A 15,994-nucleotide genomic window follows, 5' to 3' on the forward strand; every position below is an offset into this window, starting at 1 on the left:
ATGCAAAACCATTTAGTATAATAAGTGTTTATTCTTGCTGATAAATTAGACCATCCCCCTTAAATAAAGCATGTTTGGGAACTCTGGTTCTAGAGGGGGTTACTAACACCACCACAAAAGTAGATTAGAATCGGGCTAGTCACCACAAGTAGCAAGGTAAGAATGGATTTCTTGGCTAGTGAGGAGGAAACCAACTGAGTCCCCAGGCTTTTCCATGCCCTCCTGTGGGACCTAACTCACGTCTAGACTCCTTCCCCTCTATTCTCCTATTTACAAAATAAAATGAAAGAGTTCAAGGGTCAAACAGAACACCTCTGGATAACGTAAATGATGTTAGAAAAACAACCACTGAGGTCTGTGATATATAGCAGTTGGGTGATCTCTGTTTCTCTGCGAGGTAATGATGCTTCTCTGCTCTTTAGCTCCCTGGGAGAGAAACATCCTGTCCAAACGTAATTTGTCTGGACTTTTATAAACTCATAGGTCAGATTTAGTAAATCTGCATCATAGCTCCATCACATACTTATAAGTGACCATAGGCAATCTACCTGGCATTTTCTAGCCTTAGTTTCTTCGTATTTATAATAACGCAGAATAGTGAAAATGAAATGAGAAAACATGTAAATGGACACAGTGCTCAATAGGCACTAGCTCTTAATAGAAACTCCTCCGCCTGCAAACACGCTCTGAGCGGGAGGAACGGCCCGCACACGCCCACACGCACCGCAGAGCCGGTGGCCTGATGCTGCGTGTGAAAGGGAAGGGCGGGGAGGCGCGTCCCCATCCCAGTGGCCAGCAGCGGGGCAGGCGGTGGAGTGGTGGGGTAGCCGCTGGAGGGCACGAATAAGTTTGGCCAAAACTATACCAAGCAACTGCATGCGTATATGCCTCCAGGCTGGATGCAGAGAAAACATCTGTAATGTCTTGCTTTAATGTCTTACTAAAAAATTAGAAGAAAAGCAAGGCAGGACCACGAAATCTGGATTAGTCATCCACTTCCTCTCCCTCCCCCTCATCCAGAAATTCTAACCTCAAATCCATATCGGAGGGAAAGCACACACCTGTTATACTTGAGCAGGAGCTACGGCTGACTATCCAGCCTTTCTCGTTTGAGCCCCAACTGCTCCTGAATGTGTAATCCTCATGTAACTGACTGCATCATAGAAAGCCTGTCCTACCTGGGGTTTATTTCTGGCCACTATGAAGCAGCTGGAGCATCTCACCTGTGGGCCCTGCCAGCACTTCCAGTATTCTTCATCACCTAGCAGTTTTGACATGGTCATATTTACTGCTGCTATTTGACAAGACATCCTCCCATTTTCATCACCTACTTCCCAATCTTAGTTGTCTATTGCTGTGTGACAAATTACCCCCAACACTATTGGCTTGAAAACAACAATAAACACATATTACAGGGTGGGGGTATATAGCTCACTGGTGGAGTGCATACCTAACACAAGGTCCTGGGTTCAACCCCCAGTACCACCATTAAAGATAAGTAAAAATCTTTAGAACATAGTTATAATTTCCCTCATAGTCAGTGATCCAAAGACATGAAGGCAGAAGCTGCAGTGTCTTCCCAAATAGCCCTGCAGACCAGCTCTGAGTTGGTGTGGGCTGGTCTCAGGGCACTCATACACAACAGCATGAATTGCATGGAGGTGGGGACCACTGGGGGCCATTTTGGAGGCTGGCTGCCATAGGGTATCATGATTGACTTGCTACTTAAAATTTTTTTCCTTCCTTCAAAAAATAAACTATACACTCCCCCACCCCGCCTTAAGCAGATTTGCCTGCTGGAGCCAGAGGCACGTTCTTTTTTCAAAACATAACTTAGGTACATTGTAATGATACTTCATCCAAGTATTAGCTGGACACCTACCAAGAATCACACTCTTTCTTTAAATTGGAATATGAATATATGTATTTCTTTATTAGGATGCTCACAAGAACGACACATTAGCACTGTCCTTCTGACGTAATAGAGAATACTTACATCTGACCCACATCATGGCAGGAAACAGGGGAAAGGGCTCTCAGAGCTGATACCAAGTGTCCACTAAAGACATTTCCATTCACCAAAGTAAGCCTGGATTCCATCATTTCTGCTGTACCTTCCTGTTCTCTATGACTGGCCCAGAATCCTTCATTCCAGAACCTCTTGCCACTCCTTTAAGACCTGGGCCACCTGTCCCATGTCTCACTCACCCAGGCCACCTCTGGAATTCTGCAGCACATTTCTTTGGTATGCTGTTGCCCTGCCACCCTCAGGGCCATGGGTGGGAGTTGGGGGGAAACATAACATCATATTACAAAGGCAAACAGCAGAGGAACATTAGCAAATGACACTTGGGACACAAACCCAACAACCTCACAGAATACATGCTTCCTCCCCAAATGATACATAATGCTCTAAAGAGCAAAGGAAACCCCTCCATCATTCAAACACGTATGCAATGATTCTGTGCGCCAGGTACAAGGGATACAAAGTGAATACTGTTTACTTCCATCATTCCCTGTTTACAGTAGGAAGTTGAAAGCCTGAAAGCTGGAATCAGATCTCTTGTCTTGGCTCTTCCCTGCCTTTGAATGGTGTTCACCTTAATTCCACCTATTCTGGGCATTAACTCATTTTTCAAAAGGGAGGATAAGATGGCACAGAGAGAGTGGAAGGGGAGATTAGGGGTGGGGAGGGGATGACAACCTATAAAACAAGACAAAACGATACAAAAATACAAAAACCAGATTTAGCACTACAATATTTTATAACAATAGAAGGTAGCTGGAAATACTACATGCTAACAGACAATATGATACATAACCTCTGGGGGAGGAGTCAGCAGGGAGTGTGGCAGAGGCCACCTGTTTAGACTAAGAGCCTTTCAATGGACTGCTGGATGGACTGGATCTGCTGCTTCAGTTGTGAGCCTTCTTTGATGGTGACAGAACAGGCGATGACAGGCCTGGAGACCCCACAGGCCCGCCCCAGGGCCTGCTTGGAGCGCACAAACACATAGGGCACATTCTTGTCCTCACACAGCAGTGGGAGGTGCAGGATGATCTCCAGGGGCTCGGCGTCTGCAGCCATCACAATGAACTCAGAGATGCCTCTGTTGAGAGTTTTGGTGGCTGTGGAGAGAAGGACATGAGGCTGATAGGTGATGTGAGGTTGGGGCAGGGAAGCCACAACAAAGCAATTTCCAAAGAAAAGAAACACATGTGCAAGAAAACTGGGCAAAACTTCCAGGACTAAACAATTGTGTCCCATAGTGGCCTTGGGAAGTGAGGGGGATTCAAGCACCAGTTAGTCATCCCGAATGCCTTCCTCAGACCCTGTATCAAATCCATCAATTCTGTCAAAACAGATCCTGAATCAGACCCCTTACCTTCTACCTGTCCTCTGCTACCACACTTGCCCAAGTCACCACATCTCTTGCCTGGCTGACTGGAACAGCTTTCAGCCAAGTTCCACCAGCACGAAGCAGTGTCATGCAGCACTTCTCAAACTCTGATCAAGGATCAGGGTTTTACCATCCCAGTCTGCCATGATCAATACTTCTGGAAAGCTCACACCACACGCAACTCACCAAGCAAGTTCAACACCTACAGCATTGTTCAAATGCTTATTCCTGATTGCTTATCTCTGTGACCCAGTGGTAGCCCATGCACCACACTCTGCTGCTCTTAAGTCCTTGCATTGGTCCTAATCAAGAGCATCAAGCCCTCTTTCCATACTGGAAATCTAGTCCAGAGACCCCAGATATGAACAGTGCCTTTAACACTCTTCCTGAAACATTCTCTGGTTGGCTTACCTTCATTGGCTCCTTTTCGAAGCTGCTTGTAGTTACATGACTGCTGAACAAGGTCCAATAGTTTCTTGGTGAGGTGGGCATCTGCAAGAGGGTAGGCCTTCGGATTTACATCAGCTTCAGTCTATAGGGGGACATCAAAGCATGAGTCTGAACCAGAAGTTGTTCCAGACAAGTCACAAAATACTTTAATCAACTGAGAGAGGCAATGGTTGGCTTCCCTGCTCCCCCACCCCCAAACACACACCTTTAATAATTGACACTGGCATGCCCACTCTTATGGAATAAATGAAGTATTAGGCTCAAAAAAATTTAGCAACTACACAGTCCAATAATATATACCAAAGACTATGTACTTTTGCCTCTTTTTTTGGGGGGGCAGCTAATGTTTGGTAATATTATAGCAAATGGATTATAACAGACTTCCATGGCTCAGTAGCCATTTTAGTCACATGGGAGTAATCTCTAAATTTGGGTTTCCATATTCCAGCCCAAACTTACTAAATCTAAATTAAGGTATAATTTATAGAAACCTAGCACAAAGTTCTGTCTATTCCCTTCAATATTGTATCTTCTGTTTCCAGCAAGAATCCTGGTTTCCAAAACATCTAAATATTTCCTCAATTATTCCACCCTACAATACATATAAAATGATTTCAGAATTGCTATACCAACACTGCCTCTACAGCCACAAACCCACCAAGGTCAAAATTTCTTTTTATTCTTAGAATATATCTGACTAAAGACATCCAGTCAGAGTACGCTGTGTTTGGAGGCTGGACCATGGTGGTGCAGAATTCGGTGAGGGCTGGAGGAGTTTCATGAAGCAGTGGGGAAAGACCTTATTACTCGCTCTTCTGCATACATTCCAGAATCAGTTTTTCAATGTCCACAAAAAAAGCCTGCTAGGACATTCTGATTTGCAGGTTTGAAGTAATCCTAATTAGGGTAAAACACCTTTATGATACAGAATCTGTCAATCCATTTAAACATATATACTTAACTCTTCAGTGCTTTTAAATAAAGCTTTATAATGTCTCCCAAAGTTTTAATATCTTTTTTTCTAGTGTTAAACCACTTTTGCACTCTTAAGGTAAAACCAACTTTAAGATTTTCTTATTTTATTCTACATCCATTAGCTAATGGACATATGGTTTCTTTTTAAGATTTGCACAAGTCTGTAAATATACAAAACCCCAGAATTATAAATTCTACCTTGTTTTTTAAAAATTGACATATAATTGACCTACAGTACTATGTTACTTCCAGGTACACAGCACTGTTATCTGATATTTCTACACGATACAAAATGATCACCATTGAATTACACATTTTACTTGTAGATTATGTCTCTTTCACGTTTGTTACCCCTTATTTATAATTTTTTGCTTATTTTCTTGATTAAGCTCACTGGAAGGGGCTTTTCAAAGACTCGTCTTCTGATTTTGTCCACCCTATAACAGGATCTATTTTCTATTCCAGTAATTTCTGCTTTTGTTTGTTTTTCTTTCCTCTCCTTTCTTTCATGTTATTTTGTCCTTTTGTTCTCTCCCTAGCTTTTTAGTGCCACCTGCCCCCATTATAAGCATTTCAGGTTTAATACTTTAGTTGTACCCTATGTGCTCTGGTATTTGGCATTTTCATTATTGTTCAGTCCTGTTTTCAAATTTCCCTTACATATTTTCAATTTGGGTGCAGAATTTACTGGTTTCACTACCATCACTAGATCAAGTTTATTCCTAGTGTTCTTCAGATTTTCTCTTTCCCTACTGATGTCTTGGCTTCATGATCTATCAATTAAATGCTATATAACTGCATATTTGTCTATTTTTTCTTGTAATGATGTCATTTTCATTTTACTTGTACTTTATTTTTAGCCATCATTACTGATGCCTTTTTTTCTTTTTCCTTTTTTTTCCCCAGAAACTTCAACCTGTCTTTTTAACTGGAGCATTTAGTCCCTTCCTGTATTTATTTAAATACTGATATATTGGGTCCAAATCTCCCTTCTTTTGTGCCTTCTATTTGTCCTACCTGTTCTGTTTCCTTTTCTCTCTCCTCCCTTTCAGTTTTTTTCCCCCTACTCTTTTCCCCTTTAGTGGTTTGGAGTTACATATTTTTATTCTTTTGGTGGCTACCTGAGAAATCACAAGTTATGTCCTTATCAAAATCTAATGTTCCTCAATACTATCATCTTCCTCTTAAATAATAAAGGACCCAGTAACACTTCAATTCCAAGAACTTCTCATGAATATATATTTTTAAATGCCAGATATTTTTGTTGCAGTTTCCAACAGCCCATATCTGGAAATTAGGATTCTCAACTCAATAAACATCAAAGGAATAAAAGGGGGAGGCCTCAGGAGCCCCAACAACAGAGTTACCTTATTGTTTTAATGTCAGTCAACAACAACAAAACATCTGCTCAACTTTAAAACCAAACTACCTTGCTTATAAATAGCAAATGAAAGTTGTTTAGTGTACATTTATTCACCTTTTAACTTTTTCAAGGGTTAATTAAATGAGTGAATGAACAAAATCTTACTGCTAAGCAACTTTAATCCCTAGCTTGATGCTTTTGGTTTCTCTACACTAGACAGCCAAAACCTGCAAGGTTTTGATTTACCAGCAAATAGTGCGTGCTCACCCTTTCCGTATCAAGAATTAGGACTAGGTGTTTAACATGCATTATCTTGTTTAATTTAATCCTCTTGCATTGTTATCCTCATTTTACAGTTGAGGGAAATTACTCTTAAGTTCAACCCGAGACCATTCGATTCCAAAACTTTTCAAGGAACTGCGGAGAATGAACACTGATTTAGAAGCTTCAAATTCTAGGTTCAGTCATCTACTAGCTTCAAAACGGGGGTAGCGAGGTTGGGAAGATAGCAGCCGGGATCCAAGATCCGTTGAAGGGAATAAACCTGACTATTAAGTTAAAGTGCTTTGCAAACTCTTCCCTCCTTACTAAGTGCCAACCAAAACTAGCTACCAGGCCACACGATTTGATTCAAAAGCAGAAGACCACCAAGAGTTTTAGAGGAGCCGCACAATGTGCCAAAAGGACTTTTAATTTCTGAGATTACCGCCTCGCAGGAGTCTTTCCAGTACCCCAATTCGCGGTTCAGGGTCACTTCACATTCCCCACAGCCCCCAAACGTCAAAGGCTCCTTTAATCCTTGACACATGTAACTCGCGGCGGGCACTAGGCGCAGACCCACGGAGCTCTCCCTCTTGTGAACATCAACAATGGGGAAGTGGGGTAGGGGAGGCTGATCCAAATCCAGGGTTCCACACCATCCTCTAGCGATCTCCCCCCAACAAAGAAAAACAAAACAGATGGAGCCAAGTTTTCTCATCCAACTTTCTACTATCTCCCACGTGGGTTGGTCTTTCTCCCAGGCCGGGCCATGCCCCCTCCACTCACCAGAGGCCTTCGGCCACGAGCACAGACTGATGCAAAGCATCTCCATCACTGCAGTTGGACCCTGAGATTTCCAGAGTTCTAACCTCGGGCCAGGAGAGAAGGCAGTGCGGGAGCTCTAACCCCGGGCCGGGCGGGCGAGACGGCGCACATTCTAAGGCCCGAATAAGCTAGTGAGAGACTCGAATCCCGAGTCTCCCGCTCCCCGGTCCTTCGGGCAAGAGCACGCACTCACCATGGTTGTGGTTCTGTGGTCTTGTCACGCCTCAAGGAGAATCGGCGATGTCAGAGAAGGAGCGATCACCTCTGCGGGAAAGCAGCACGCAAGGAATGGAAATGGCCGCGCGCGGCAGGAAGCGGAAGTGACCTCACCAAGAGGGATGTGGCCACGCCCCTTAATGGGCGCCGGCCGGGAATGGCTTCAGTTCCGGGGTAGGGGCGGCATTTTGCTGTTTTTATTGTCATTCTACTGTAAGTTATTGGCAGCAGCAATGAGTTAAACAGTTAAAAACAAAACAAAACAAACAAACAAACAAAAAAAACCCCAAAAAACCCACACCAAAATAGAGTTTCAATGATGTCGTCATTCCATCGCTAGTTTATTTTTTTAGCACATTCTTGTGATTTTAAAATCATCTTTTTGACCGTACAGTGGTAAAGGAAAGATATGGAGACAATGATAGGTAATCCTAAATGTTTTTCTTTGTATTCAGTAGGAAGGAGGAAGAAGAGCAGGTTTGGGGCTGGGGGTTGAGTTTCTGTCCGACTGAGTTTGGAGATGACCTAGGACACCCATTTTCCTCTGACCCAGCATGCTGCTCTTCTCTCTGTGCTGCTCCAAATCTCCACTACTGAAGGCTACTCTCACGCCTCACCACCTCCAAGAAGTCCTCCCTGATCCTTATGGCCCTTACTCATCTCTCTTCACGTGATGCCAGGCATATCTTGGGACCATTTGGACCTAGCCAAAACTAGACCAAAACTAGAACCAGTTCCAGTTAATTCTTTTGGAAACCTATAAGTAGAGACCTGGCAGGACCCTTAGGAATCATGCAGTGATTTTCACAGATACTGAGGCCCAGAGAAGGGAAGCTGCTTGTCCACAGTCACAGAATGAGGCAGTGGCAGAGCCAGAACTGGACCCTGGGAGTTTTGGCTATTAGCTTGGGTTACTTCCACCACATCTAGTTACTGTGCTTGAAAACTCAGCAGGATGGGTTTGAACTGGCTCCAGGACTGAACGTTTATCGCATGAAAATCTCCCCATCGGACTTCATCCATGCAAATGTATGACTTGTCAAAGAATAAAATTTGTCTCCAAATTATGAGATTCCCACTGATGTCCTTTATAACAATCTCTGATTGTTATTTGGCCTACTTGGCATCTTGGACCATCATATCCCAGATCTCCTCAGTAATGACTGACGGGGGCTTGATATTTTTATGACCATGAGTAATGAGCCTTATTAATTTTGTTTCCCTAACTCTGTTTCCCAACTATATAATAACTCAATTTCCATGTTCTCTCAAAACTAGCCCACCCTTTTGTATCTTGCTATTTTCCTTGCTAGTAAGTTAATAAATCTTGATATATGCTCACAATCAATTTGTCTTTTACCATGACTCTGTGATTAAAACCCTAAATGCTTGCCATGGCTTCCTAGGCCTCTCTCCACCAGTACTCCCCTTCTCATCCCCATGTTACAGCCCCACCCACCTTTTTTTTCTACCTTGAGCATACCCCAATCTCCCCAACCCCATCCATCACCCTCTGCTGGGAGTGATGTGCTCCACTGTTCTGCTTAGCTGACTCCTGTTCATCACCTCTTCAGTGAAGCCTCCTTGATCACCCAGACTAGGTAATTGCCCCTGCTGGATGGACCCACAAGCCCCCTGTACTTGCCCTTTATAGCACACATTGGCCTTGTTTTGCTCAGTGTTTGCCTTTCCAACCACACTGAGAGCTCTTTGAGAGCAGGGCTTGTAGCTACCTTGGATACTTTGGATATCTATCTGTTGGCACTGTGCCTGATGCAAAGGAAGTTGTTTTTTTTTTTTTTCACTTAGGGATCTTTGGAGGCAAGCAAGCAAAAAGGAATTTGAGAAAAGAATCTGTAGTGGAGCACAGAGGTTCAAGAGGAGATGATTGTGGGGTCAGGGCCAGCCATAAAATCTTATTCCACTGTCCTTTAGCCAAAGACCACCAGGAACACACCTGTAGTGTTATTATTCATTGCAACAGGGGAGAACACACACCATGGGGAACTATGGGACTTCTCAATAAGAGGATGTTTGGATTTACTGTAGGATTTGGGCTGTGTTAAGTGATTTTGGGAAGGATTCAAGGAAATGGGGTTTGTTCTGGATTAGATGCTATCAGAAAGTATAAGTAATTCTGACTTGGTATCCTAATAAGCTTATCTACAAGGTGGAAGGAATAAAGTGAAGCTAAAGCTATAATTAGTAACAAAATAGCCATCACTCATGTTAGCCAGGATAAGGAGACATTTGTTTATTTTTGTGATTTCAACAATGTTCATTTTTTTGTCTGTGTTCAGACATGATTAAACAGTGGTCTTGTTTTTGTCTTGACAATTAGAGTAGCTTTGTCTGATGTTGACGGTCTAGGAAGTATTTCATGTTCAACAGGAGAAAATCAAGCCTCAGCTATGAGTGTCAGGCCAGCTCCCAGCAACGTCAAGTCCTGACTGATAGAGCTGTACCAGTTTTTAGTTGCCAAGGGCTGCTTTTTGTTTTCTTTTTTCTTTTTTAACCAGCTTCCTATTCCTACCTAGGATCTCTATTCTTGATAACTAGAGCCCTGGAAGAGACAGCCCAGGTGGCAAAACTGAGGTCATGCCTCCACTCCTTAATTGTCCTGGGTCTGTGAAAAAGTAGCAGGTCTAAGCTAGGGTAGCATTTAGCCAAGATACATTGTGTGGCACACTGGGTTCTTAAAATAGAGAAATGCTTTCCAACTAGTTGATAAATAGGTGGTGCCCTTCTACTGGAACCCCAGGGACCACTTACAACCCAGTTATTTTAAAGGGTTGAGGCTTGGCCCATTCTGACTGGCTGGTGACCTTGCCTGCTCTGTTATTCAATATTTTGAATATAATCTTGGAGTGAAAGTCGTCAGGGTAGCATTTATACTCCTCTCAACACTGATCCTGAGATGGGAAAATACTCCCCCAACAAAAAAAATCAAGATACGATGTGAGAAGAGAAAGGGATGCTGGGTGATTAAACAAGAACACACATGTTCAACACAGTGTTCACTTAATCTTTAATATCGGATAGCCCAGTGGACAAATGGATGAAAGTATCTAACACGAAAAAAGATATCAAGCGGACTACAGGTTACATCGTACATGGGGTGAACTTAATCTCTTCACTTCAGAGGACAGGGACACTTAAAACAAGTTCTTCTGTTTAATTCCTTTTGGGCAGTTCTGCAGTATGGTCCTTACCTGTACTGAGGGCATGTTAGCCAGCTCTGATGCCGGGTTCATCATCTGGAGCTGAGGCTACAGCATCAGGCTCCTTTGTGAGGTGGCCTTAGTGACAAGGGGTGCTATAAGGGAGGGGCTACCCTGCCCCAAACTAGGTGGGTCACCCATACCAGTCCTGCCCTCAAACTCCCTAACACCACCTGCCTGACCTAAGCTGTGTCATGTTGCTGCCCATCCTGGGCACCTGTGCTGTGGTGGGGCCATTCCAGGGCCCTGAGTGGGAGCCAGTGAGGGGCCTGCTCTCTGAGGATCACAGTTGCAGGGACCCTCGGTGCTGCGGCAACCTGCTCGTCCTCTGCCTTTTTCTGATCTGGCAGATCCGGCACTTTTGGCATCAGGTCACCAGGACCCAACCCAGCATGAGGAAGTTTATCAAGGTGAGGGGGTCCCACACACCTCCTTCCTTTAATACCACAGCTGTCTCAGTCTCTTATTACTGTTCTATGCCCTGTGTACTAGAGATGATCTCAGACTGGTCAGGGAGAGCATTATTTTGCCCCACACCCAGCAGTCACCTGACTTCTCTCCCTCACCCTTCACAATCAATCCACCTGCAAGTCCTATGAGCTCTACTTGCAAACCATATCTCAAATATCTCACCACACCCTCCTGGGCAAAGCCACCCTCAGGTCTCACCTGGACTGTAGATACCGCCTTCTGTCTGATTCCTGTCCTCTCTCTCCCAACCATAGTCAGTGCTCCATGCAGCCAACAGAATGAACTTCTTTCTCTCTCTCTTTAAAAATTTTAATCCAAGGATAATATACATATTACAAGTGTGTAAATCAGTGATTTTTTTTGCAAACTGAACAAATCCATGTGCAGCCCTAGATTAAGAAACAGACCAGCAGCCCAGAAAGTTGCAGACATAACCATGCTGATTTCTAATAGTACAGACTAACTCTGCCCATATGGACTCATACAGTAATTCTTCTGCACCCAGCTTGAGCCTAACACTATGCTCATGAGCAAGAACAAACAAACTTCTTTTATTGGTAGTTCTCCTAATTTTTTTTTTGAAGTATAGTTGGTTTACAATGTTGTATCAATTTCTGGTGTACAGCATAATGTTTCAGTCATACATATACATACGTATATTCCTTTTCATATGCTTTTTCATTATAGGTTACTATAAGATATTGAATATAGTTCCCTGTGCTATACAGTATAAATTTTGTTTATCTATTTTATATATAGTAGTTAGTATCTGCAAATCTCAGACTCCCAGTTTATCCCTTCCCACTCTATTTCCCCCTGGTAACTGTAAGTTTGCTCTCTATTTCTGTGAATCTCCTTCTGTTTTGTATATAAGTTCATTTGTGCTTTTTATTTTTAGATTCCACATATAAGTGATATCATATAGTATTTTTGTGTGTGTGATTTTTTTTCTTTTGGGGGGGGAATTAGATTTATTTATTTCTTAATTGAGGTACTGGGGATTGAACCCAGGACCTCCTGCATGCCAGGCATGTGCTCTACCACTGAGCCCACCCTCCCCCCTCACATAGTATTTTTCTTTCTCTTTCTGGCTTACTTCACTTAGAATGACAATAAGAACAAACTTTTTAAAACAGATCATAGCACTTTGCCACTCAAAACCCTACAATGGCTCTCATGAATATACTTCCAGTCAAACTCAGAATAAAATCCAACTCCTAACCACAACTCTAAGGCTCGGTATAATCTGTCCTGCATTTCTCGCGCTCTCTTTGGCACTCATTCCATTCCGGCCACAGGGGCTTCCTTGCTGTTTTTGTACAACTGAGCCTGTTGCATCCTCAGGGCCTTTGTACTAACATCTCCTCTGCCTACAACGCTCTTTCTTTAGATGTCACTTGGTTTGTCCCTTGCTTCATTCAGGTCTCCAGTCAAATGTCACCTCCTCCAAGAGGCCTTCTCTGACCAATGTGTCTAAAGGAGATAATCCTACCCCCACTCTGCTTTCATTTCCATCAAAACACTTTTCGATATCTAATGTTATGCTGTATACTTGGTTATTGTGTCTTCCATGTCTAGAAGATGGCTCCCAACTGTCTGTCTTGTTAGTGCTGGTACCTCCAGCACCTAGAACAGAGCCTCGCCTAGAGTAAACTCTTTATCGTTCTTTCTTTCTTTTTTTCCTGTTCTTGTTTTTTGTTTTTGTTTGTTTTGTTTTGTTTTTGCAAGGGGGCAAGGTAATTAGGTTTGTTTGTTTATTTATTTATCTATTTATTTTTAATGGAGGTACTGGGAATTGAATTCAGGACCTCGTGGATGCTAAGCATGTACTCTGCCATTAAGCTATCCCCTCCCACCTTATCTTTCTTTCTTGAATGAATACTGTTTTCCCTAAGGGCAGTGACTCCCCCTTTCCTGAGCCCCAGAAGCCTCATATGGATAATGGGGATTACAATTCTGATCTGAGAAGATTAGATGTGACAATGTGAGTGCAAAGAATTTGCTTCTCTGTTCTCATCTACAGGTGCCACCACAGAAGTGGGCAGTGCCCTCCATGAGACATGACACTTGTTTCAGGCTGACCCCTGAATTCTTCTTCAGTCCTGGTAATTTCAGGGGACTGGATGCTCATGCCCAACAATGGGCCCAAAAGAAGAGATGGAAATACTGGAGGAGCCTCCGGGAATCATGGACCCAATACCCGCTCCCTTGTCAGCACCCATGTCAAGGTTTACATTGGGATGCCTACACCCCATCTGGACACATCTTTTGCACCACCTGCTTTTCAAGCACCTGTATGATTCCTCAGGAAAGTTCTCGGGAAGCATGGCAGGTACCATGGTGTCACAGTGATGACCAGACTCACCTGATTTGCAAGCTACCGTCCCCTGCCCTGGACATGTGCCAAAGGGTGGAGCAGTTGTTGGTCCACTCACAGGAAGAATTGGTACCACTGGAGCATATTGTCAGCTTGAGACCTCACCCCAGCTCCATGACCTCTCTTCAAAACCTCCCTTCAGCTCAGAGGCTGCAGTTGTTTTCCAGAGACTTCCTACCTGTTCCTTCCAACCAACATGTGGGAATGTCCATCTGGAAGTCCTGGGGCTGCCCACAAGAGGCCTGGGCACCGGAAAGGGAAACCTGGACACCAGGCAGAGAGGATAGTAGAGAGACACAGGATCCAGGGTGGGCGAACCAGAGAGTGAGCAGAGGGGAGGATGCTCGGGGGGTTCAGGCATCTGGACGGCAACTCCCAGCAAACACTGGGCTGGAGGAGAATGCAAGGACTAAGGTCTTGAAGTGGGGAAGCCAGAGACTAGTAATAAGTAAAACTGCTGGAGAAATCTTGAGACCAAGGTGGGAGAACCAAGACCAGGTGGGAGTCGAAACTCAGGAACTAGGGAAGAAAAATCAGAGGGAGGCTGGAGGTGAGGATCTTCCTGAAACCCAGGCATGTAGAGGAGAGAACCAGGAACAATTAAGATGTAAAACTGACTGCCGAGACCCAAACACCAGTGTGGGAGAACCAGGATAGGAGTAGGAATGAGGATGCTGTAGAGACCCAGGCATTTGAGAAGGACAGGAAAGGGGCCAGAGCGGAGGATGAAGGAGAGACCCAGGCCCAAGGATTAAGGAAGCAGGGCCAGACTGAAAGTGAGAATGGTGAGGAGTCTCAGGTGCAAGGGTGGGGAAAACAAGACCAGATTAGAGGTGATACCAGTACAGAAACTCTGGCAGAAGAGAGGAGAAAAAAGGACCAGGTTGGAGGTGAGAATGCTGTGCAAAGCCAGATATCTTGGAGGGAAAACCTGGGAGAAGTAAAAAAAGAGGATGGCATGGAGACCCAGGCCCTGGGGTGGGAAAAACAAGAATGTGTTCCAAGTGAGAATGTAACAGAGATCCAGACGCCAGGGTGGGAAAAGCAGGATCAAGGTGCAAGTGAGAAATGTGGGACGATCCAAGTGTTCAGGGTAGAGATCCAGAAACAACTAAGACATGAACTTCAAGAGACGTGGGGAAATCAAGACCTGAAAAGAGGTGAGGATGATGGGGAAACCCAGATATCCAGAAGGAAGAACCTCAGGGAGATAAGAGAGGAGGATTGGGTGGTGATCAAGGCGCTATGGTGGGGAGACCAGAGACCAGTAGCAAGTGAAATTAACAGAGAATTCAAAATGCCATGTTGGGGGAATCAGGACCAGATTAGAAGTGATCATAGAGCAGAAATTCAAGCACTAGAAAAGAGAGACCAGAAAAAGGACAGAGATGAAGATGGTACAAATACCCTGGTACCTGAGGCAGAGAACCAGAGGCAATTAAGAGGTGTCTCTCATGTAGAGACCCATCCACCAGGGAGGAGGAAGCAGGAGCAGTTTGGAGATGAGAATAGTACAGACATCCAGGCAACAGGGACAATAAACCTGAGAGGGGTTAAAGGTGAAGATGGTAAAGAGACTCAGGAGCTTGGGGAAGAAAGCCAGCATCAGTTAAACAGTGAAACTAATGAAAAGATTCACATACCAAAGTGGAAGAATCAGGAATACATTACAGGCAAGGGTGGTGCAAATACCCAGGCATATGAGGTGGAGAATGGGGGAGAATTAACAAGTAAAATTGATGTAGAAACTCATTCAGCAGAATGGAAGAAAGAGGAGCAGGCTGGATATGAGAATGGTGCAGAAATTCAAGTTCTGGAGAAGAAAAACCAGGGAGAAGCTGGAGTTGAGGATGGTACAGAGATGTGGGCACCTGGGGAAGAAAACCTGAGTCAGTTAAGAGGTGACATTGATGGAAAGACTCATTTATCAGATGGGAAGAACCAGGAGCAGACAGGAGGTGAGAACAAAACAGAAATTCAGGCACCAGAGAAGAGAGAAACTGAAGGTAAGGCTGTTACAGAGACCCAGATACCTGAGAGAGAGAACCAGGGACAGCTAGATGGTGAAATTGGAGAGAACCATCCACCAGAGAGGAGAAACTGGGAGCAGAATAGAGGAAAGACCAATGTAGAAAACCCAACATTGGAGAGGAAAAACCAGAGAGAGGTTAGAAACGAGGATAATAGAAAGATCCAGACACTTATGGGAGGGAACCAGATACTGTTAAAAAGTAAGGTTAATGGAAAGACCGGTTCATCAGAGTGGAAGAAACAGGAGCAGACTGGAGATGAGAATGGCACAGAAATCCAAACACAAGGGAAGAGAAACCTGAGAGGGACCATGGGTGATGATGGTACAGAAAGCCAGACTCCTGGGGAAGACTATCAGGGACAGGTAAGAAGTGAAATTGATGAAGAGATCCAGATACACAGG

The 15,994-nt window shown here is 44.0% G+C and overlaps 2 protein-coding genes across 2 annotated transcripts; one reads left to right on the forward strand and one right to left on the reverse strand.

Annotated features, from left to right (window-relative positions):
• Window positions 1-1,900: 1,900 nt before the first annotated feature.
• SNU13 (small nuclear ribonucleoprotein 13) lies at window positions 1,901-7,595 on the reverse strand. Its single transcript, XM_014568081.2, has 3 exons — window positions 7,469-7,595; window positions 3,813-3,933; window positions 1,901-3,129 (listed from the first exon to the last, which is right to left on the reverse strand). The coding sequence occupies exons 1-3, from the start codon at window positions 7,469-7,471 to the stop codon at window positions 2,867-2,869; spliced, it is 387 nt and encodes a 128-aa protein (XP_014423567.1). The 5' UTR covers window positions 7,472-7,595; the 3' UTR covers window positions 1,901-2,866.
• Window positions 7,596-13,508: 5,913 nt separating this feature from the next.
• On the forward strand, window positions 13,509-15,966 carry LOC116667819. The gene is given in 4 exon segments (XM_032493861.1): window positions 13,509-13,515; window positions 13,940-14,178; window positions 14,180-15,791; window positions 15,956-15,966. Coding segments are annotated over 4 exon segments (1,869 nt in total).
• Window positions 15,967-15,994: the final 28 nt, after the last annotated feature.

Source organism: Camelus ferus, chromosome 12 (assembly GCF_009834535.1).
Source record: "Camelus ferus isolate YT-003-E chromosome 12, BCGSAC_Cfer_1.0, whole genome shotgun sequence".
Taxonomy (NCBI): Eukaryota; Metazoa; Chordata; class Mammalia; order Artiodactyla; family Camelidae; genus Camelus; species Camelus ferus.

What these genes read in the sequence shown, in the direction of transcription:
- SNU13 (XM_014568081.2), bottom strand. An exon ending in TCGAAAAGGAGCCAATGAAG is followed by an intron (nt 3,130 to 3,812) that starts GTAAGCCAACCA and finishes TTCTCTCCACAG; the next exon opens with CCACCAAAACTCTCAACAGA.